Source organism: Malus sylvestris, chromosome 11 (assembly GCF_916048215.2).
Source record: "Malus sylvestris chromosome 11, drMalSylv7.2, whole genome shotgun sequence".
In the NCBI taxonomy this organism is placed as follows: domain Eukaryota; kingdom Viridiplantae; phylum Streptophyta; class Magnoliopsida; order Rosales; family Rosaceae; genus Malus; species Malus sylvestris.
The window spans coordinates 3,900,080-3,925,193 of NC_062270.1; the positions used below are offsets into that span (position 1 = coordinate 3,900,080).

The 25,114-nt window shown below is 37.7% G+C and overlaps 1 protein-coding gene and 1 pseudogene across 22 annotated transcripts in view; both read right to left on the reverse strand.

Moving 5' to 3' along the window:
- Positions 1 to 316: 316 nt before the first annotated feature.
- The window catches only part of LOC126591262 (putative disease resistance protein RGA3), a 33,657-nt gene continuing 8,859 nt past the window's right edge, over positions 317 to 25,114 (reverse strand). The window contains exons 1-18 of one of the 22 annotated variants that reach the window (XM_050256892.1): positions 20,226 to 20,292; positions 13,472 to 13,824; positions 12,433 to 13,385; positions 8,050 to 10,663; positions 6,220 to 6,532; positions 5,719 to 6,071; positions 5,485 to 5,561; positions 5,259 to 5,326; positions 4,881 to 5,024; positions 4,497 to 4,744; positions 4,050 to 4,335; positions 3,844 to 3,932; positions 3,556 to 3,749; positions 2,619 to 2,825; positions 2,438 to 2,481; positions 1,725 to 2,019; positions 729 to 851; positions 317 to 631 (exon numbers count right to left, since the gene is read on the reverse strand). In XM_050256892.1, the coding sequence (XP_050112849.1) occupies positions 6,447 to 6,532; positions 8,050 to 10,663; positions 12,433 to 13,385; positions 13,472 to 13,646 (3,828 nt within the window). In that variant the 5' untranslated portion in view covers positions 13,647 to 13,824; positions 20,226 to 20,292 and the 3' untranslated portion in view covers positions 317 to 631; positions 729 to 851; positions 1,725 to 2,019; ... (9 more) ...; positions 5,719 to 6,071; positions 6,220 to 6,446. The other 21 variants (XM_050256890.1, XM_050256891.1, XM_050256885.1 and 18 more) reach the window with 21 other exon arrangements.
- On the reverse strand, positions 20,815 to 24,917 carry LOC126591279 (26S proteasome regulatory subunit 6B homolog; annotated as a pseudogene).

Sequence of the window (25,114 nt, forward strand, 5' to 3'; positions counted from 1 at the left end):
ATAACTTCCACTACTTCCATAGATTTTCCCGTTAAGGTTCCTATATTCCACGTTCCTAAACGCATTTTGCTCTCTTGAACTCTACCCTTCTGTCCTAGCTTCTTCACCCTCCCCCGTCTAATAGGATCAAAGTACTTCTTTTGTGTGTCCCGGGTAAAGTTGATAGGAGCATATGCTCCTAAACAACTTTGAGTGGAGTCGTTCGAAAAGAAGTTTCTATGGCCCCCTTGCTCATTTAACACTGCATCCGGGTGCCGATGGAGATACAGCGACCCTTGCTCACTTATCACTGTGCTCGGGCCACACAGAAGAAGCATTTGAAAAGAAAGAAAATTGATGATTATTAGGGATGGGGAGGAATTCGAAACTACCACAATAATTTACAGAAATGGAGAGTTTCGAACCCGGAATACTTGAGTAGAAATCTAACATCCTATCCACCAGAATGACCACATGCCATCTTGAAGAAACATTCCACTTGAAAAGAATTTGGTGAAGAAACAAGAAAATGCCAGTTGAGAAGAATTAGGGTACAAGTATGGGCCTGTAGAGCCAAAGGTAATCCGCTGAAGGATGAACAACCAAGTCACCTCGCATCGTACATGACCAAGTCACCTACAGCAAGTAAAAGCTGCGGGAAAGAAATTACCATGAGTATTAATTTTCAAACTAATTCTGTATATTAAAACAGATAGCCTGATATGACCGCAGCAGAAAAGCTCGCTTACTTTGTATGTTGCAATTTTACATCTTCAAGAGCATAACCTGCCACCGTTGAGGCATGGTGAGTTCCATGAAAGTAAAACCCCCTCGAAGACTCTCATGAGTGATATCATGGTCCAATGAGCTTGCTGCAAAATGAACATTTCATATTGGTACTCTCATAATAATATCACTCAACAGTTCATCGAGTTACTCGAGCGATATCAATTACAAACAAAATCAACAGAATTCAGATCCCTGTGCATATGATTCAAAAATTACAAGTAGCCCCAAAACTATCGGTCTAAAATCTTCATAAGAAATCAATTACAGGGGTTCTATATATTATTATATTAACGTCGTTAACCTGAAAACAAGTATCAGGATAATATAAACAAAATTCCTCATTGTGCAGGAACCAATGAAATAAGTAAACTGCAAGAGATCGAAGCAACAAATGTGATAAATCTACCACTCCATTGTGATCAGAATAAAAAATCATTAGCCGATAATTTTAAGACAACAATCTGGCCAGAGGCAAAATTCCGCTTAAAAAGTTTTGGGACAAAACAATGTGAATCAGAATCAGAACTAGTCTGGGTCTGTGACTAATCGTGATTGACTTATGGCTGAACAACCAAATCCGGTTCGATTTCAATGTATTTCTCAACAACGTTATGACCCAATTCAGAAATTACATGCTAGCTTGAAAAGGCCTGTAAGGCAAGTAAATTACTGAACAAGGTAGAATGAGAAATGTAGCATGCAATGGCTGAAAGAAGGATGAAACAATATCTAAAACAACAAACACCACATATCTGGAAAAACATATCTTGTGCTACAGTACTTGGACTCTGTTTGTACCTACTGCACTACATCGTTCCAGTTGAGTTGAGTAAGAGCATCATGAAAAATGCCAAAGGATGCTAAAAGAGTTATATGTGCCTATTGGAAACACAACGTATATAGCAAGTTGACTCAACTACTAGAAGAGGAAAGGAGGTGGAGTTTGAAAAACTTACGTTGCTTAATTCACTCCGACAGTAAAGCGGTGATACATTGCATAGCTTTGGCAAAGGGTAGATTCATCAAATTCTTGTAATTCCTAATCCCCAGCTCTATAAGGGATGTAAGGTTACCCAACAAGTCTGGTAAAGTCTCCAGTCCCTCAAGTAGTTGATATATAAACCAGTTAAAGAAAAGTGTTGAATTTGATGAGGCAGAGACTTGAGCTTTGGCCACCCTTTAAAATGTAACAATTCAAGCTGCAATGATCAACCTTGAACATCAGGAATGGAATTGAGCTCCTCTCCGAACCTGCCAATGGAGAATTTTATCAATTTCGGGTTTGTAGACCTTTCCACGGATTTCTTAAATTTGCCAAATTATAAAATCCCTAACTTAGCATTGCAACTGATGATTCTTTACCTAATTTCTGCAATAATGCAGGCATTTAACAGTTCATCAAGTTACTCAAGGGGATATGAAATAGCAATTCAATAATCAACTGTATTCAAACCATTGTTCATCAGATTAAAAAAAAAATTGTTCAGAAATCACAAGTAACCATAAAAATATCACCCGAAAAACTTTGTAAGAATAATAACAGACGGAAAGCAATTGCAGTAAATCTATATTTATATTATCTGAACATGGTTTTACATGATCACAAGTCTTGGCATTACTCTTCCAAGTTTATAACAAGATTTGAATACCATGATCGGAAATTTAATACCTTGTACATCAGCACTTGGACAGAGTTTCCACTCATTGATTATCCTGAAAACGGCCACATCATGCCGAAAGAAATATAGATGCCAGTGGGAAACACACAACACATATAGTAAGTCAGAAGTCAACAGTACATTGTATTGATCAATTAGAAGAGGAGCAGGTGTGTGGTTTGAAAAGCTTACATGACTTGATTTCAATGCAAAAGTTCGAGCCGTTTGGATTTGTTTGTACATAAAATATGGAATACAAGTACTCTTGGAGAACTGTGTAGCCATTCCCCTTAAAGTTCCATCCCCTGAATATCAAACTGTACATACTTTGGTTTTTCCGCAATGCATTTGTTGTAGTTTCGCAAGGCGTTGCGTAGCTTCAATACACGACGACCTCAGCTGATTTAAAAGAAGAGGGAGAAGGAAAAACAAACTTTGTTAACTAGTTTAAATTTTTGTGTAGTACTAGTGGAGAAACGATCAATTCTTCTCTCTCTCCTACCATGCTTTCCGGGGGATTCATCAGGTGTTGCTAACGTTTTATTTTTATTTTTTATACTTTGATAGCTATATTGGGAGTTTGATTTATTGTAAATTGTAGTGATAAATGTTTGGATGGTAGAGTTATATCTAATACAATTATTTAATCTTGCATTACTCTCTCTCCCGTCCTTATGTTGTTCTTTTAATTTCAATGATCCATTATTAGTTGGTTGTTAATTAGGATTTGTTTTATAGAATTTGGACTTTGAACAATAAAATCTCCATTCAGTTTCTTCTGTATCGTGCAATTGGCCTATCATATTGGTTGACGAGTTTGCGCTGTTTGTTTATGTTCGTTTCTTTTTTCCTGGATTAGAAACGTCAGTATATATAGAGGTCGCACTTGGTGCGATGACAAGTGTCTTCGCCCATGAGCGGTAGGTCTCGGGTTCGAGATTTGGGAGCAGCCTCTCCATAAATGGGGGTAAGGCTAGCCGACATTCACCTCTCCCAGACCCTGCGTAAAGCGGGAGCTTTGTGCACTGGGTACGACCTTTAGAAACTAGTGGAGACAGAATAAAAGAACAAAAAAGAAAAACATACAACATGAGCTCTGTAATATGATTTCAAGAATTTAAAAACTCACTGGTGATATTTGGAATGTGAGAAATCTTAGGCCAATCTGTGCCGCTGTCCTCGGTGCATCATTCCTTTAGATGGGGATGACATCCAGAAATATAGAGAGTTTGTAAGTTGGTGAGGTGTTGCATAGCTTGGACACTAGGTAAGCTCTTCAGATTATTGCAAGAAAGAATCCTCAGCTCCTTAAGGGATGTAAGGCTACCCAACCATTCCGGCACAGTCTCCACTCCGTCAAATGAAAATAATGAAAGTTTCTTTTCTTAATAAATAACAAAACTCTGAATAATTTTACCTTGTCAATATCTCTGATTGGACATTTTCCTCTTATGTACACATGATAGCCCGTGGAAGCTTCCACCCGCTTTAGGGAATTGCCACAACCTAGAGAAGGGGTGAATACATAAGAGTAAGCAACACAGTGGATCAAAATGAATTCTCAATTGAGAAAGCCGCCTAATGCAAATAGAAGAATTTAGAAAAAGTCAGTGGATAACTGACCCAGGAAGAAACAATGCCGTAGGCTGATACGTAAAGAGTATTTTGGCAGTGTTCATGTCCACAAAAAAGTAAGCAACATTGTGACTCAACCTGTGGATAGAAGACCACCATAATTAACTCCCAAACTCCCCGCACTGCGTTGCACATTCTAATCCCACATCAGGAACGATACGAGTCTTCTGAGTGGAATACTACTGGGTATCTCTCAGGACCTTTAGGGAAACATGATTGAAGTTGAAGAATGATATTGATCCGCCTATGAGCTTTGATCGGAATCCCAATATCCCTGTACAAAGATAACACCAAAACAACTTAAAGAAAAATATAAACAACAAATTTCAATCTTTCTCACATCTTGAAGAAACATTCCAGTCATGGTTCAACACTTAGATTCACAATAAGTACTCCCACGCCATTAACTGAGAAACTCTTCAAGTCCTCTGGTACCTCGGAATTTGGAATTCTCGATTGTCAATTGAAGCTAATGAAGAAAATGCCAGTTGAGAAGAATTACAGAACACAGTATAATAAAATCACAAAGAGAACAAGTCTGGGCCGGTAGAACCAAAGGTAATCCGCTGAAGGATGAACAATTAAGTCCCCTCAAATTTGTTGGCATCATATATTTCTCAGCAACCTCGCGAGACATTTGAGAAATTACATGCCCCAACTTGGTGCCAACAGCAAGTGAAAAGCTGCAAGAAAGAAATCACCATTGAGTTTTAACTTTCAAACTAATTCTGTATAGTATTAGTAAAACAGATAGCCTGATATGACCACAGCAGAAAAGCTTGCATACTGTTTAAGTTGCAATTTTGGCAACAGGAATACCTCTCCTCTAGCATTTTCGTTTCCTATCCCATAGAATTTTATATCCTCAACAGAATACCCTGCCACCGCTGAGTCATAGCGAGTTCCATAAATGAACTAGCCCTCGAAGACTTTCATGAGTAATATCAAGGTCCAGTGAACTTGCTGCAAAATAAACATTTCATATGGCTACTCTCATAATAATCTCTCTTGATAATTTCAGCAATAATACAGGTACTCAACAGTTCATCAAGTTACTCGAGCGATATCAATTACGGACACAAAATCAATAGAATTCAAATCACTGTGCATATTACAAGTTGCCCCAAAACTATGAGTCTAAAATCTTCACAAGAAAGCAATTACAAGACTTCTATATATTATATTAACATCGTTAACCTGAAAACAAGTCTTGGGATAATATAAACAAATTTCCTCATTGTGCATGAACCAATGGAATAAGCAACCTGCAAGAGATGGAAGCAACAAATGTGGTAAATCTACCACTGCCATTGTGATCAGAATAAAAAGTCATTAGCATGTAAGGGATGAAAGGATGAAATAATATCTAAAACAACAAACACCACATTTCTGTAAAAAAAAAACATATCTTGTGCTTCAGTACCTGGACTCTGCTTGCACCTACTGCACTACATCGTTCCCGTTGCGTAGTTTCAATCCAAGTATTGTCTCAGACCACAACTGATCATTTAAAAGAAAAGAGAGAAGGATAAACAAATTATGTTATACTAGTTTAAATTTGAGTGCACTACTAGTGGAGACACGGAATAAAAGAAGAAAAATGATAAACATATAACGTCAGCTCAGAAATTTGATTTCAATAATTTAAAAACCTTACTTCTGAAATATGGAATGTGAGAAATCTTAGGCCACGCTGTGCCGCTGTCCCTGCTGCATCTTTCCTCTAAAAGGGGATGACATCCATAAATCCTTAGAGATTGTAAGTTGGTGGGCGTTGCATAGCTTGGACACTTGGTAATCAGATTCTTGCAATCCCAAATCCACAGCTCTTAAGGGATGTAAGGCTACCCAACCATTCTGGTAAAGTCTCCACTCCGTCAATGCAGAAGTTGGAGCCATGTGGAGTCGTTGTACATACAACTGGAATAAAAGTAATCTTGGAGAACTGTGGCCTTGCACACCATGAAATTTGGTAAGGTGCTGCCTACCATCGATTCAACTGCTGTGTGACTTAAAAAGGAGAAGGATAAACAAATTTTGTTATAGTACGTGCTTTGAATTTTTGTGTAGTAATAGTGGAGACACAGAATAAAAGAACAAAAGAGATAAACCTATAACGTGAGCTCTGTAATTTGATTTCAATAATTTTAAAACATACTTAGGATAAGTGGAATGTGAGAAATCTTAGGTCAATCTGTGCCGTTGTCCCTGGTGCATCTTTGCTTTAGAAGGGGATGACATTCATAAATAGTCAGAGTATGTAAGTTGGCTAGGCGTTGCATAGCTTGGACACTAGGTAAATTCATCAGATTCTTGCAATCTTGAATGTCCATCTCTGTAAAGTATGTAAGGTTACCCAACCATTCTGGCAATGTCTCCACTCTGTCAAATTGATATATCACCAAAAATGTTAGAAGTGAGGTGTTGAATTTGTTGAGGCGGAGACTTGAGCTTAGGCCAACCATACAAGGCTAAAAATCAGGGAAGGAATCGAGCTCCTCCCAGAACCGACCGATTTCCAAATGATGGAGAGAATGGAGGCTGTCTAAACTTGGAAGACTCTCTAAATTCGGGATGTCCCTTATTGTCAGCGCCTCAAACGAGAGTGGGAATTGCAGGCTTGAAAATTATCTTGAGTAATTGAAGATTCTTTTACCTAATTTTTGCAATAACAGGGTATTTGACATTTCATCAAGTTAGTCAAGGGATATGAAATAGAGATAAATAAATCAACCAAATTCAAATCACTGTTTATACGATTTGAACACTGTTCATAAATCACAAGTGACCATAAAAATATCAGTCCAAAATCTTCATAAGGATAACAATAACAAACAGAAAGTAATTGCAGTAGTTCTAAACATTATATGAACATGGTTTTACATGATGACAATTCTTGGCATTACTCATCTAACACTACTTGGGTGCTGGCAGTGTGTGATTAAACAAGATTCAATACCATGATGGGTGATCAAGCTAGTGGTTCAGCACTCCACTCATACAGATGAACTAAAGAAAGTTAAAATATTGATTGATGTTGCCGGCATTAAGAAAGATAACATGTAAAGGAGAATGCCCAAGGACTATAAAAAGAGGTATATTATTGAGAAATGAAGGTAGAGCGAGAGAATTAATATTGTGTGCATTAGTACCTGGAGTCAGTTTATAGCTATTGAGCATCATGAAAAACGGCACAGCATAGCAAAAGAAATATAGATGGCACTGGGAAACACACAACATATATAGTAACTTAGTAAGTCAGAAGTCAACAGTAGAATGTATTGATCAATTAGAAGTAGAAGAGAAGAGAAGAGGAGATGTGGGTTTGAAAATCTTACATGACTTAATTTCAATGCGAAAGTTTGAGCCATTTGGAGTCGTTTGTACATAAAACTGGAATACAAGTAATCTCGGAGAAGTGTGGCCTTGCACACCATGATATTTGGTTTTCCCAATACACATTTGTTGTAGTATCACAAGGCGTTGCATAGCTTCAATCCAACTGTTGTCTGGAGAATACTGATCATTTAAAAGAAGAGGGAGAAGGATAAACAAATTATGTTATACTAGTTTACATTTGAGTGTAGTACTACTGGAGACACGGAATAAAATAAGAAAAGAGAAACATATAACGTCAGCTCTGTAATTTGATTTCAAAAATTTTAAAACTTACTGTAGAAATATGGAATGTGAGAAATCTTAGGCCAATCTGTGCCGCTGTCCCTCCTGCATCTTTCCTCTAAAAGGGGATGACAATTAATAATACGGAGAGATTGTAATTTGGTGAGGCGTTGCATAGCTTGGACACTTGGTAAATTCATCAGATTCTTGCAACCTTGAATACTCAGATATGTAAGGGATGTAAGGCTACCCAACCATTCTGGCAAAGTCTCCACTCCCTCAAAGTTAACTATAATCAAATATGATAGAGAAGTGAGGTGTTGAATTTGTTGAGGCAGAGACTTGAGCTTAGGCCAACCACACAAACTTAACTCTCTAAGATGCATTAATGATCCAACTTCAAAATCAGGGAAGGAATCGAGCTCCTCCCAGAACCCACCGATTTCCAAATCACGGAGAGAATTGAGGCTGTCTAAACTTGGAAGAATCTGTAAATTAGGGATATCTCTTATTGCCAGCGTGTCAAGAGAGGGTGGGAATTGCAGGCTGCTCACCCAACTTTCTAATCTTTCACAATTTACAATATATAGAAGTCGAAGGGAGGTCATGCTGCGCAAATCTGAAGTAGATTGTAGACTAATGCACTTCTCCTCCTTCTCAACTCTGCTACTTTTCACACCAAACCATGATAGCTTTGGGCATCCCGTTATATCCAATTCCTGAAGAGAGGGACATTGTTGTGGAAGAGCAGGAATGCTTGATAATTCACGGCACTCCCAGATTGTCAATTTCTGAAGAGAGGCGGTGAGGGACCCGCTGCCTTTCATTTCAATTGATGTCAGGTTATTGCAACCCCGTATACTCAATTCCACGAGAGAGGCCCCTAAACTCAATGGGCCTGATAATCCATTACAATTCCGTAAAATCACTTCAATGAGAGAGGCCCCTAAACTCAACGGGCCTGATAATCCATTGCAATTCTCTATACTCAAATTCTGGAGAGAGGTGCAGTTCTTCAACTCACTCGGTAGGCGTGACAATCGTCCACAATCTTCAATCTCTAATTCCCGTAGAGATGCCATGCCCTGTTCAATTGGAATCAACTCTAGACTAGGACATTTTGATATTTCCAATACCTCAAGGAGAGGGAGCGTGTCTAGCCCATCTGGCAAATGCCTCAGCTTGTCGCAATTCCAAATGACTAATTTTTTAAGAGAACCGCAAGAACCGACTACATCTGGGGTAATAAAGGTTAAGTCATCGCAATTCTTTATAACCAAAGAATAGAGATTATTATTCTTCTTCAAAATCCCCGACGGCAAACAAGTAAGCTCCTTAATACCTCTAATTTTGATAGAGGTGAGAGTTGTTAATCCACTGCTTATTTTTTCTATTGGTGTTCTGCTATCACAAGAAGACATCTTCAACTTTTGAAGAAATGGAAAATGACTCGGAGCATTTCTCAATTTGGAACAATTTTTGACAGTCAACATCTCGAGACAAGGAAAAACCACAACTTTTTTTCTTGACGTTGTTGGTGCTTGCTTCCATTCATTTAGATCACCACACTCAGAAATATTTAATACTTTAAGCGTTGGAAATAAAGTAATTACCTCCTCACTTGTCGTGGCTACATTGTGGACAAGATCATAACCATAGAACTCATCTCCAACATATTTCAAGTTAGCCATTCCTCTAATATTAAGCTCCGTAAGACTGGGTAGATGACCAAGCGGTGGGACTCCTTCACATTTGTCGCATCCAAGTAACTCAATCTTCTTCAATTTGTTGGGCATTAATGACCCACTCATCATCCACGTTGGAAACTTGTCGCCCGTGAAGTTTGCAATACTTAAGCTCTCCAACTCAAGATGTGGTCGGAGGCCTTCTAGGACATCTTCGTCCTCGTTGTTGTCTGTTGTTGACCTATCTTCTGTCCAATTGAAGCTTAAATGGCGTATTTTCGTCTTATCCTCTAACTTTGCTTTCTTTGCTTCTTCTCCATTCTTTACGAGCTGCAAATTAGAAACAATTAATTCACCCTTCAGTTGTTTCAAGCCAGCCAACTCTTCAATTCGACGACCAATCTCATTACCCACAGAAAAGTAAGGTAATGTTCGAAGGCAAGTCAACCGACGTATCCCTTGTGGGAATTTGATATCCTCATCAAAATAAATATGTCTCAGGTTGATCAAGTTTTGCAGTTCTTTCGGAAACTCTTCAAGGGCACAATTCACTGCTCTTAATGTCTGAAGGTTATAGAGCTTGCCTATAGATTTGGGGAGTGCTTTGAATCCTGTTTTAGAAATGTCAAGATACCTTAAGTGTTTCAGCCTACCAACTGAAACTGGAAGTTCTTCAATATTAGCATTCCATAAATTCAAGACGCGTAAAGCTTTGAACCGTGGAAGAATGCTAGCAGGAACTTCACCGTTGTCGGAAAACAGTGACCGCAATTTCCCAGCACTTCTTGCTGGAATATTTTCCAGTGTAGAAGTAGAAACCCAAGCAACATGTCGAATCTCAAGTGTATTATCTCTACCACATGATTCTCCCGTCAAGATTTCGAATTTGGATACACGTTCTGCCAGATCATGCACAAGATCGTGCATCTTGCATTTGCTAACAATGCCATTGTTGCTTATTGTAGCATCTTGAAATAAGGAGCTCTGCAATAGAATATCAAAATATTCATTGCCAATGTCCTCCATCTCTTTACTTTCACCATGTGAAGGGCGAAGTAATCCTTGAGTCATCCAAAGTTGAATCAAGTTATCTCTTTCAATTTCAAAATCTTTCTTGAACATTGAGCAATATGCAAAACATTGCTTCAATGATGCTGATTCTAAATTGTCAAAACTCAACCTCAAGACTGGCATAATTATATCTTCTCCTTTTGATAGGTTGTCCCATATTCTACTGTTTTTAAATGACGACCATTCTCCGATACTTTTTTTAGTGTGCAAAATGCCTCCCAGAACCTGTTGATTGAATTAGTGAGTTCAAATGCGTCATAAAATAATGTAGAAAATAGGTTGTACATAAGTAAATTCATTAGTTATATTTGACTTCACACATTTTGTTTGTTTTTTTTTTTTTTTTTGGTTTTTTGAATGCCTAAAATACCTCTAATTACATTTCTTTTTATCAACGACCACCACTATTTTGGTTTAGGGTTCAAAATTGTTTTTACGGTAAAAGCAATTTACCTATTAGCATACTATTTTACCTAGCTAAAATATAAATAGATATATTATGTTGTTTTTGGTTGAAACACAGATAAAATAATGTATCTATTTTCCTTTTTCATAGGAATTAATGTACCTATCTATATGTTAGTGTACCTACATAGAATAAAAATATTAATTGCAAAAATAATTTACTTATCTCATTATAGCTATATAATGTACGCAAAATTTTATATTATTATTTTTGATCTAGCACATTATAACTATATATATTGCAATACAACTAATTTACCTATCCCTTGAAATTTAAACAAGATAGATTAATATAGCTATATATATTATTTTTATATAAATTAATCTACCTATATATTATTTATAGAAATATTATTTTTTGGTATATGTGGAAGACACAATTTAGTGTGAGGAATAACATTTATCGAAAAATTAGGGTGAGTAATAACATCTTTGTGGCATATGTTGCAATATTTATAATAACCAATTATTTATTTCCATATACGGCAAACTTTCAAATTTGGGTTTTATTTGGATGTTCAACACTAGATGAGTTTTTGTATAGAAAATAAGAGCTGCAATGACCTATCTCTGAATAACCATTTTTGTAATGACCATATATATTCAAATGATGATTACAAACATGAATGATTTTGGTTCTAAAGATTATACAGTCAAAATACATTTTTTACAAGAACTTGTCCTAATTTATAAGGTGGTGCACCCAATGAGGTGGATGCAAATACCGTCCCAATTTATAAATAGAAAATTTAACCTTAATCCTTAAATAATTTCACTTTTAGATAAATGTGTGGTGTAGGATTATATATTGAAAATAGTCATTTGACTTTGTATTTAAATCAACATTTATATTCCACATCACATTTATTAATTTTTTTCCTTTTAGATTAACTATATTTTTTTCCTATAATACCCTTGTGTAATTAAGGGATATGTGTCTTTTGTGTTGTACATTTTTTAGGAGCCATTTATGGATTATTTTCTTACCTCGTTTGAATTGAACTAAACATATTTGAGGACCAACCATATATGCCTTCCATACATTTTCAAATTAATCATTTTTTTTAAATTTTATTATATAACTAGGTCGCATGTAACCATATATCTTTCAATCATAAACCTATGATGTACTGAACAAAATATTTGCACCTAAATCAAGGGACCTAAAATATTGTACCTTAGGGACCTAAGTTAAAGTACCTAAGCAACTATAAATAGTAATACAATACAAAACGTTGTCATACAAATGAAACTAATGACTAATTAACTCAGCAAAATAGTTGCACCTAAATATGGCGTTAATTGATTATAGGAATTTCTTTTCTATTTAAGATCGAATTGACTTAAGCATTAACGTGATAATTAAAATTGCCGTGTTAGAATTATCTAGCATTACCGATAATAGGTAAGAAAAAATGGCAAACAAATAAATATAAAAAATGTGCAAATTCCATGTAAACAAATAAATATGTTTTTTTTTTATGTGCAAATTCTATGTGATGAATATAATACATAATAATTGTACGCACCTTTGCCACCAATGGAACACCACGACACTTTTCAGCAATCTCCCTTCCAATTTTATCGAACTCAGGATCACTGTTACCGGAACAAGCTCTATTTTTCATGATGGACCAACATTGATCCCCATAAAGTTTTCCCAATTCATGTCGTGGAAGTAGCCTTTCTGATGTTAATGCAACTTTATCTTTGCGAGTGGTGACAATAATTTTGGATCCTTTAGCAGAACTAAGCTTTGACAAACATTCCATGAAACTCTCCCAAATTTTGGAATCTTCGTTCCAAACGTCATCAAGTACGAGCAAGTATTTTTTATCTTTCAACTCTTCGTCAAGGGACAAAAGCAGAGTATTCTGGTTATCTTTAGAAGGAGCTTTTTTTCGATTAAGCTGTTCTGACATCTGATGTAGGATGGAATTGACGTCAAAAGTGTCGGATACACAAATCCAAATTTTTTTTTCAAAAAACTTGTGTACCGAACCCTCATTGTAAACTGACTTGGCCAATGTTGTTTTCCCGAGGCCTCCCATTCCCACGATGGCCATAACCGCAAGATTTTCTTGATTGTATTTGGAGTCGGTCAAGGTTGTGACTATTTTTGACACATCATCTTGCCTTCCGATAATTATTTCATCCTCGCCAATGAATGCGTTGGTTTGTCTGTCCCATCTAATCCCCTGAGTGGTTGCATCTTTATTCTTGGAAACCAGTCCAAGAGGAGATGCTTTCCTCTCGAGATCCACCAAGGATGCATTGATCTTCTGAATTTTATGCGCCATTTTCAGACGAAATGCAAGTGGATTGGAGAGTGAAAAGAAGTTCAGAACCTTTTTCTTCATATGGTCTTGGATTTCGACTTTACGCCGATAACCTTCGTACTCGAGTTCATCGAAGACATCCTCAGCATCATGAGCTACGTCTTTGAGTTTCTTCACCCATGCCTCTACTGACTTATGCCGATCTGTTAAATAAAAAATTATCGGTAATTAAATACCTTTAATTGTATCGTGTGTGTGAGATTATAAGAGAATTCAGAAATATAACTACCTTGTGGTTGTTCGGCAACATCAAGCAACAAAAGTTCAATGTGGGTAATTGACTCTTGAAGCTTTTTGAGTTCAGCTTTGAAGCCCCACGCAAGACTGAATTCTTTCTCAGCAAGTGAAAGCACCTTGTTCAGTATTCCCTCCGCAGCAAAAGTAAGCACAGCTTCAGCTGCCATTCCTTCAATTCCCCTACTCAGCTCAGCTAATCACAGTGTTTAACTTCTCTCTTCGATACAAATTACAATTGCAATTCAAGAGCAATGGAAAGTGATATGATAGACAACAGATGCCAGTAGATAATAATTGAATGAGATATAATTTCTATCAGAAACAAATAATTGAGGATAGATTTACCTGAGACGTGGCTCCTCCTTGTTCGCTCGTTCGGTTGTGCGAAAAATTCAACGTCAAAAAGATGGTGCAGCATGCAATAATGGGGGGGGTACATTCCTATCAGATAAAATTCCTTTTTTTTTTTTTTTTTTTTGAAAAGGAACACAACCAGAACAGGAAAGCCTACCAGGAGGCTAACACCACAGAGGCAAACAACAAGGAAAGCGATGAGAGGGGATCCAACACACAGACGCACCGGCAAGGAACGTCACCCCCAACACCACCAAAATAACATTAAGGAGGGCAGGGAAGACCATCCTTATTCAAAACAAAAACCAGAGAAGATGGGGGCCTGTCAATCCAGACCCTAGAACCCACCTCAGGAAAATCCCGCGACGCAAGGTAGTCAGCGGCACCATTGGCTGATCTTGACACCCAAGACCAGCGACAGAACTGAAAAGCTGCACTCACCAATTTAACTCTGGATAGAACAGGATAAGCTTCCCAACTGCCTTTATCACCAACTCCGGAAAGCCAATCAATGGACTCACGAGAATCCGACTCCACAATGACTGAATGACATCCCAAAGAAGAACCTAATTCACAACCACGTAGCAGCGCATTTGCTTCTGCCACAGCAACAGAAGAAGACGAGAAGGCATATCTCGCAACAGCCTTAAACTGACCAAAAGCATCTCGGATGACCACACCAGCAAAGCCCGAAAGAGACGAACGGGACCAGCTAGCATCAACATTAATTTTATAGAAAGGAGAAGGAGGAGGAATCCAATGAGAGATCAGAACATTACGGGCAGAGGGCCTGGTAGCACCCATGCCCGACCACCCCATGGCTTCCCAGTAGGATCCGATAGCAGAGGACAGCCCCGACAAGACCAGAAAAGGATTAATAGGTACCTGATTAAACACAAACTCGCATCTAGTCCGCCAGATAAACCACACTGTAAACGCAACATAGGCACTGACCCATTTCCTTTCCGCCGAGCAACCCGGTAAACGAACACAGACCTCCAGCAACTAATCCGATCAAGACGAAATACTCTCACCATCAATCCTATAATTTAGGGCGCCACAAAACCAGATGACATTCACCCAAGGACACTGAAGAAAAAGGTGTTCAATTGTTTCCTCATGACCATTGCATATTGGGCAAATGGGGGAAAGGGAAACCCTCATCCGAAACATATTATATCGAGTAGCAAGACCGCGATGCAGAGACAGCCAAACTAGAAGACGAATCTTAGCAGGAGCAGCCAGATTCCAAACCATCTTCCACAGCATGTTAGGTATATTACGAGTCCTGGGCAGTCTATGATCCCGACAAGCAATGGATCCCATTTGCAACCAACGATATCCCGACTTAACCGAGTACTTGCCATTCTTGCTAGCTTCCCAAACTAACCGATCCTTACACCTGAAATCACCAAGAGGCAGACATTTAATGGCAACTTGGGCCTCCTCAGAAATAAACGGCACCAAAAAATCAAAATCTCATTCCAGCGACTCATGGCAAATCAGCGAAGAAACACAGATTGGGAGAGACAGCAACACCTCCGAGCGCCTGCGGATGACCAGAAGGCAAAGAAGGGAGCCAGCGGTCCACCCACACCCGAACATCACTCCCTCCCAAAATTTGCCAATGAGATCCATGCCGAATAACTTCCCTACCCACCAAGAGACTAGTCCAAGCCCAAGAGGCGCGTCCTCCTTTCGCATCATCCCAAAAGGAACAATGCGGGAAATAGCGGGCTTTCACAACACGGGCCCAAAGAGAAGACGGATCAGAAAGTAACCTCCAACATTGCTTCGCTAATAAAGCATCATTGAAATCAGAGAAGTTTCGAAAACCCAAACCGCCCATGTCTTTAGGGAGGCCAAGAACCTTTTTCGAGACCCAATGAGTTTTTCGCTTAGCACCCTGATTCCCCCACCAAAAATCAGAAACTAACGAATTGAAATCATGACACACCGAGGCAGGGAACTTAAAAATATACATGGGATAGGCAGGAATAGCCTGCACCACTGCCTTAACTAAAACTTCACGCCCCCCAGTGGACAAAAGTTTATGCTTCCAACCCTGAACCTTAGCCATAATTTTTTCCTTAATATACGCCAACCCCCTTTTCTTCGATCTTCCCCAAATAGCAGGGACACCCAGATAAGCTCCAGAATCAAGCACAACCTGAACACGAAGAATATTGGCCAACTCAGCTGAGACCCGCTTAGGAATATTCGCACCAAAATAAACACTTGATTTTTGAAAGTTGACTAGTTGACCCGACGCATCACAGTACAACTTAATCAAATCCACTAAATTCCAACAGTTTTTGTCATCAGCCTTGAGAAACAGCAAAGTGTCATCAGCAAAAAAAATATGAGAAATAATAGGCCCAGAAGCACCCAACTGCACGCCATCCAGCAGCTTATCATGTACAGCTTTCTGAATTAAACGAGAAAAAACCTCCCCCACCAACAAAAAGAGAAACGGAGAGAGAGGATCCCCTGCCGGAGCCCACAAGAATGAGCAAAACGTTTTCCAGGCTGGCCATTTAGGAGAATGGCAAATTGAACAAAGGAAACACAACCCATAATTAATTGCCGCCACCTGTTACAAAAACCCATTTTTCCCATAGTAGCATCAAGAAAATCCCATTCGACCCGATCGTAAGCCTTCTACATATCAATCTTGAGGCCCAACTCATATTTAGTTTTAGCTTTACGCCCTTTCAAAAAATGAAACATCTCATGGGCGATTCCAATATTATCGTGTATCTGCCGCCCCTCCACAAAGGCATTTTGAGACGAAGAGATAATGTGCGGCATAACCACCTTCAAACGATTGGCCAACACCTTAGACAGAACCTTATAAGAATAATTACACAGACTGATCGGGCGAAACTGCGAAACCAGATCAGGTTTAGGCACCTTGGGGATGAGGACCACATGAGTAGCATTTAAAGAGACAAGCCCACTCTCCTCATACAGCAAAGCACGAATCAAGGAATTAACATCAGTTTTCAAATCCTCCCAAAATGATTGGTAAAAAATCCCTTGGAAACCGTCTGGGCCAGGAGCCTTAAGCCTTCCCATATTCATCACAGCTGCCTTAATCTCTTCATCAGACACCGGCGCAATCAGGTCCCTATTCATCTCCTCAGTAATCCCAATCTAACAAGGTACCCCAGTTCCTGTGTCCCTCAGATTTAAATAAATTCTGAAAATGGTCCTCCACCATCTGACGAACCCGACTAGGGTGCTCCACCCACTGCCCATCCTCAGCCTTAAGCTTCAAAATCATGTTTCTGCGCCGTCTTTGTATAGTAGACTGATGGAAGAACCTGGTATTTAAGTCCCCTTCACGCAACCAATTAACGCGGGATCTTTGATGCCAATAGCTCGCCTCCTGAGCTTGAAGATCCGCAATGATCTTTTGCATCTCTTGAATGGCCGTCAAATTAGTTCCCCACTGCTTTTGAAGCTCCACAAGGCGCACTGAAAGCTCCTCAATTTGCTGTCCCCGATGATTGAATTTGTTCCAGCTCCACCAAATCAGATAAAATTACTTTTTATAAAGTAATTGTCTCCTTCCGTTGCTTTGAGTGCTCAAAAGTACTTTTAACGAGTGCTGGAATCCATACGTGTATGGTTCATTCGTTTCTTTTCAAATCTTATCTTTTACTAAATTGCTTTTTTCATTAACTTCTTTTTTTGATGTCTTTACAGAAAGTAGTGCCCTTATCTTTTCGTTGTCGAAGTAACGCTGCATTTTTTTTATTTTTTAATAAATAATCACGAACAAGGAATTGTGCTTTCATAAGAAAACAACAGTACGTAGTATCAATCAATAATTCTAAATTTAGGAAGAGGATCCTCTCCTGAGCTCAAGATAAGGATCATCTTGATCACGAAATCAGGACTGTTTAAATTTAATTTAACGGTTTCAAATAAAGAGTCATTTAAAAGTTATAATAATTACAACCATTAGATTAAATTTGAACGATCCGAATTTCGTGGTCATTAGGATTACCAAGCTCGGATCATCTTCCCTAAATTTAATCCCTAATACTCCTTTTTATATCTATACCCCATTTTTTAAACTTATATTCTCATCCTTTCTTTCTCTGTTAGGACAGTTGGATCGCACAACACTTTTTTTCTTGTTCAATGAATCAAATCAATAATGGAGGTGTAGATTCCTGTAATAAAAAGTCATTGAGGACAAACTGACTTTAGAGGTGGCTCCACCTCGTTCTGTGACTCGATTGTGTTGGATTTTTTATTTTTTTTATTTTTTTATTTTATGGAAATAACAGTCGGTAAGCCACAACATAATTGTTGATTCAGTTGGCCTTTTCTTTCAGCAGTTTCTACGTCCTTACTTGATAAATTGGCAGTTGTGAATTTAAAGGAAAAAATATATATTTGTGAAGAATAATCGCGTTGGCAATGGTAAAACAGGTGGAGTTGACAAAGACAATTACTATAATTGGGCTGCCCTTGCCCAACGAGAGAAAATGCTCTTAGTGTAGATAATATCGTATGTATCCAATAAAAGAAACTTACGCATGTCATTGCATTATTAAATGAGATACCACATGGGCGAGAATCTCATTTCATTCCATGTAAGTTTGCTCTCCTATAATAGAAGGTAAATTTAAAATAGAAAAATTCATTTTAATCCCTAAATAAGATTGTTTTTTCAATAATACCGTATGTAAGATTAAAAACTAAAAATAGTCCTCCATGTCAGATTATAGTGTTCCATGTCACATTTAATCATTTTTAATAAATTTATTGCATTTTTAGTTTCCCTATTTACCCTTATTACTCTCTTAAAACCAATTAGAGAAACAAATATATAATTAATTTTTCAAGAATGCTTAATTAACTAGATCCATAATTAACATGTTTGTTATAACATAAATCTCTATGTGTTATTCCAATCAAAGAACCCAAAAAACTCAGAAACCATGATCAAACAAAAAAAGCCATAAAACTTACAAACCAAAAATCTCATTGTATTCAGAAGAAAGAAGAAAAAAGGGGCTTTTAGATGCCAAATTGACGGTGAATCCAGAGACAAATGAAAAAAAAATACAAATTGAGAAAATAGAATGTGAAATCACAACTTAATTGACCGTATCAAATTAATCGGACATACACTATATAGTACCTAACCGACCATACCGAATGGATAAGACCTAAGTGATAGTACCTAAATGATTAAGGTGCATTCATATAGGTACCATGATTTAGGTGCATTCATATAGGTACCATGGTTTAGGTGCATTCATATAAGTACCATGGTTTAGATGCATTTGACTTGGTACCATGATTTATGTGCATTCGACTAGGTTATATGATTTAAGCGCAATAGGACATGGTTTAAGTGCATTCGATTATGAAAAATATATGATTTGGCTATTTATATTTCCTCTATGCTTTGAATGGTGATAATGAATAATTTGAATTAGGTATTTGTTAATTCTTGTAACGTATCACTAATATTTTTTTGAATTATGTTTATCATTTTAGAAAGTCAGACAATAATCAATGCCAAAAAATATGGAGCAAATTAAAATCAAATATTTAATAGGGGCATTATAGGAACCAAAAAAACGCATTAAATATTTAAAAACAAAAAAAATATAAATTTTAATATTTATGCTGACATGGAAATTTAATTAAAGGACTATAATAAATATATAATCTAACATAAGGTTTTAATTAAAGGACTATAATGAATATATAATCTAACATAAGGTTTTAATTGAATTTCAATCTTTATCGAGGATTAAAATGAAGAAACCCCAATTTAAAACCATACTGCAATACTTTGGCTTAAGGCTTGAAGACAAAATGTCTAGTTAACACATCCCCACTATCATTGAGTTGAGAGAAGCTTCCCTGTAACTAAGATAATAAATAATTGAATGAGATATTATTCCTATCAGAACCAAATAATTGAGGATGTATTTACTTTAGACGTAGCTCCTCCTTGTGCACTGGTTCGGTTGTGAGAAAAATTTATCGTCAAAAACATGGTGCTGCATGCAATAATTGAGGGGTACATTCCTATAAGATAAAGGAAAATGATCATATTATTCTAGAGATTTTCAAATCTTAATCGTCTCTCGTGTATTATACGATCAATTTTCGTCAGATATTATTTGAGTTTAATTTAAAATAATAAAAATAAAATAATTTCTGATCACACAATACATAATAAACCGATGAAATACGAGAATCCTTAAAATCTCCACATAATAGATCTGAAAGAGATCCTTTTTCACAAAATTACTTTTTATAAAGTAATTATCTCCTTCCGTCCAAATAATTGATGATAGATAAAATTGAATGATATATTATTCCTATCAGAAACAAATAATTGAGGATAGATTTACTTTAGACGTGGCTCCTCCTTGTTCACTCGTTCGGTTGTGCGAAAAATTTAACATCAAAAAGATGGTACTGCATGCAACAATTGAAGGGTACATTCCTATCAAGTAAAGAAAAAGGATTCCCTCCGAATTTATTATGTGGAAATTTTAAAGATATTCACATTTCAACCATTTATTATGCATCGTGTGATCAATTTTTATCAGGTATTATTTATATTTAATTTAAAATAATAAAAATCAAATGATTTCTGATTGCACGATACACGATGAACTGCAGAGATGTGAAAATCCCTAAGATTTCCATATAATGGATCCGGAAGAGATCCTTTTTCACAAAATTACTTTCTATACTCCAAATAATTGATGAAATTGATGATAGAGATATAAGTAATTATCTGCTGGGATGTGTAAGTCTGCTCTCCTATAATAGAAGGTAAATTTAAAACCATACAGCAATGCTTCGGCTTAAGGCTTGAAGACTCAAAATGTCTGGTTAACACATCCCCACTGTCGTTGAGTTGAGAGAAACTTCCATGTAACTAAGATGTCATTATGTCGATATCCTAAGTAAATCGAACACTGCCATGCGGACTAGTAATAAACACATCGCAATGCTTAATTGGGTAGGGATAATACCACAACATCTGTGCCATCTCTACAAACAGTAAGAATGGAACGTAAATTTCAGTATACTTTGTTACAGTTTTCCCTAAACAATTCTCCAACTAAAACCATTCCATGGCTCGATATCATACATCATCATCGCAGTAATTCAGAATGTTGTAAAAGGCATCCCTACAGGGAGCTGCAATTGTTCAAAGGAACCAATATCTCCAGAATCAGCTTGCGTGGTGATTGTGTGCAAATTAAACATAACAGAACATTTTTTAATCAACCCGAGCAACAGAACTACTATATGAGCTTCCAGCACCGATCATTTGTAGAATTCAAAGTCAGTGTCGGGCTTCTTCACGTTGGTTTGGTAACCCTTCTCAAAGTCCTTTGGGAGTATGACATACCGGTTCTTCCGGACTGCATGCATTCCTGCTTCTTGACATATAGCAGAAATCTGTACAAACCGAACCATTTACAACAGTTACTAAAGACTCAATTTCTATACGTAAAGACTAAAGATCTGAGACCACCACAAAGCTTCAATATCTTTACACTCGGACACAGAATACTACAGGATAAGTCAAATAAGAGAACTCATATTCAAATTTATGGCCATTCGTATTGAGGTCTTTGTTATCAACCATTAAAAGGCTAAATCCAACCCCATTTGACAATGTTAAAGTCTCCAATGCTAGCAACATTTACAGATCCGTCACATATAAAACATTTATATTCTTAACACCATAATTCTTCTAAACAACTATCTGTCTAACACCTTGACTGTTAAAAAGAACATGTATATTTCTATCGCCATAATTGTTCTAACCAAGAGCTTTAAGCAAATATTAGTATTTCAAGATAATAGCACAATCCCAACAGCATAACAGTAACAGGATTCAACGTTGGTAGAAGAATTAAAACTATAAGCATATTCTCTCCCAAAAGAAATTAATGTCTCACCTCAGCAGCACTGATTTTGTCTGGCCGAGAGACATAATCTTCCAAGTCTACCTCATCACTCAAGTTCATTTTAGCAGTGCAAACCTGCAAGACAAGCGGGTACATTAACATTATATTGTTTGCAACAGCTTGCAAAAGATCCACATGAGTAAGACATCACAATTGCAGGAGAAAATATAGAAGAAAACAAGAGTAAGACATCACGATTGCAAGAGAAAATATAGACGAAAAGGTATATAGAAATCTGATGCCAAGTTTCATAACTATGGTAAGACGTAAGGTTGACATAGGATTAAATGGGATAATCTCATGTAGACATTGGGTGCAGGTGTGTTTTGAGCTGCCCAACTCCTGTTCAGTCCAAAATTAAGATATAAGGGGAAGTAACTGGTCAACTGATATGGATGGCACAGCACGGACATCACAGAAGCTACAAATCTTATGCTAATGAGAAAAAGGAATACCTCACAGCTTACAAACAACATTCTACGAGTAATAATTCTTTCGTTGAAAGATACTTAAACATGTTTTTTTACCTGGAAAACAAGTCTTTTCTGCCTCCTATCGGGCAAAGGAAACTCAATCTTTCGATCAAGCCTTCCAGGACGCAGAAGTGCAGGATCCAAGGTGTCTGCTCGGTTAGTAGCCATAATAACCTTAACATTCACCGTCTGGTCAAACCCATCCATCTGCAAAAGATATCAAGCCCAAATCAACTTTGAGAAGAGAAAGCAGAAAAAGAATGTTTCACGGTTAAACTTTCGTTAGTCATTTGTTCAAATATTTTCTCCAACCCCATAGCAATGCGTTGAACATCCAAGTTCTGGTTGATTTAAAGTTTTAGTTCATTCGGATTACTTGTTCTTTCAAATCAAAACCTCCAGACCTACCTGATTAAGGAGCTCCATGAGGATTCGCTGAACTTCTCTGTCAGCTCTAGTTTGAGCATCAAACCTTGCAGTAGCAATACCCCATCAATAAAGATGATGGCAGGAGCATTCTCCTTGGCAAGACGGAAAACATCACGAACCATTCGTGGACCCTTGACAAATAAACAAATAAGTGCTCACAATGTTTCTCATTTAGTGAATAAACATAAATCCACAGATAGTGAGGCAACAAGAGAATATCATTGTGCCCTCACAACACTTGACCACAATATTTGCTATTCCAACAATCAAAAGGATATGTGGAACGTAAGAAACAAGATAACACACAAAAACTAGATAAGTGATCTTATATAAAAGCTTACCTCTCCCAAATACTTCTGAACAAATTCTGAACCAACAACTCTGATGAAGGCAGCGGTAGTATGATTAGCAACAGCCTTTGCTAACATGGTTTTACCGGTTCCAGGTGGACCATAGAGTAATACACCACGTGGGGGATCTATTCCAATCTGTTTGTATAACTCGTGATGAGTAAGTGGCAGTTCTACTGCTTCCCGAATTTCTTGCTTCTGAATGTCACATCCTCCAATATCCTGATACACCATAAAAAATAAAAAAGGACAAGGGATTAACATTATTATATTATGATAATGCCAACATGTCTATGGAGTATTTAGCTAAGAGGAAGGAAGATGCAAACACATAGCAAATTGCTTTTATTACATGGAAACAACTTAGATTGGTTAAGTTCGGTTCTTAAAAAAGGGAACTGAACTGAAACATAGTACTAGTCTACTACTTAATCTCTTATATTAAGTTATGATTTTCATTTAATTTTTTTTCAAAATTCTTTTAAACAAGGGCTCTTCAATCTCTTATATTAAAGTTGTACTTAGAAAAATTCCAATATCGATTCCATTATTGGATGCTTGATGGTGAATTTAAGAAAATAGTAGTAACAGGCAATGTACTCAACAATTCGACATTTTAAAACAAGAGTTAATTCTCATAACAAACTAAAACAACATTCCGGCAATGTACCAACCAGTTCTTTCAAGTAAGGTATAAAATAGAGAAAGATTAATGAGTTTCCTAGTTTAAACAACAATCACCAAATAATAATAGGCAGTCCATCTCTTGCTTGAAAAGACTCTAACAAGCCTAAAGCTTGACAAATTTATGCATAGACAAATGATTAGTTTCCAATCTTAGACTCACAGAACTTGAGCAACGGGTAAACTTTTGGGCTCCACTCAAATCCTCCTAACATAAAGACACTTGAGCATAGAGAACCAACTCTCGACGCAGTCAAATGACACCGATATATGGTTAGTTTTTCAACTCTCAGATGCAGTCAGATGACACCAATATAGGGTGAGGTTTTCAGAACAGTTAACTTTATAGCCACAGTTCTCCTCAAAAGTGGCACCTGAATATCGTTAAATTCCACAAACCCAAAACCCTTGTAGTAATCTATTTACACCAATTAAGCATTTAATGCAAAAAATTCTTAGAAGATAGTAAAAAAGATGAAAAAACCCTAAATTCAGTCATAACCCTAATCACATCGATTGGGCATAACTTACAGAGTACGTGACGTCGGGCTTCTCAGACTGGCTGAGGAGGGAAATACTCGAGTCGGCCTCCGGAGGCAGAACATCGACGAGGGCATTGGAGTGGCGGTGCAAGGCGACGGAAGCGGAAGGCTTTAGGAGCTCCCGATTGATGGTGCTGAGAATCCTAACGTAGTAATTCCACCCAGTGGTGGAGCCCACGATCCCGTTGTTCTGATCGACCATCTCCATGAACTGCCCGATGACGAGCGGCACCGATTGGATCCTCTTGACCTCCTCCTGGGCGCGGAGGAGCTCGCGCTTCAAATTCTTCAGCTCATCCTTGACGTACTCCTCCTGGATATCGATGAACTCGAGCTGCCTCTGGTAGGACTTGAGGCGGCTGTAGAGATCGTCCTCGTCGGAGGCCTGGCCCTGCTCGGTGTAGCCCTGGAGGTCGGATCTCATGGAGGGGATCGATGCCGGTGGCTCCGGCAAGGGCTTAGGATCCAACACCATGCTGACCCTGCCATTCTTGCGCTCTCGGAGGGTTTAGGTTTGGTGCTTCGATTCTTCTGGTTCGCTATGGAGAGGGGAAGCGAGGAGAGGAGAGAAGAGAGACGAGAGAGAGAGTGTGCCTAACGAAAACACAACTCCGACTCTGAATTATTTCTATGGCATAGCTGATAGTGTAGAGGACGACGTCGTTTGACTGTGTTGAAGAATGAGGTTAGCTTGGGCTCCTAAACGAGCCCAAACAGTTGTTGGATTACCCTATAATCTGGCCCATAATGGCTAAAACCCCCATCTGATCATCCAAAAGCGATTTTAGTGAAAGTATTTTTCAATTTCCAAAGCTTTTATTATTAAAAAC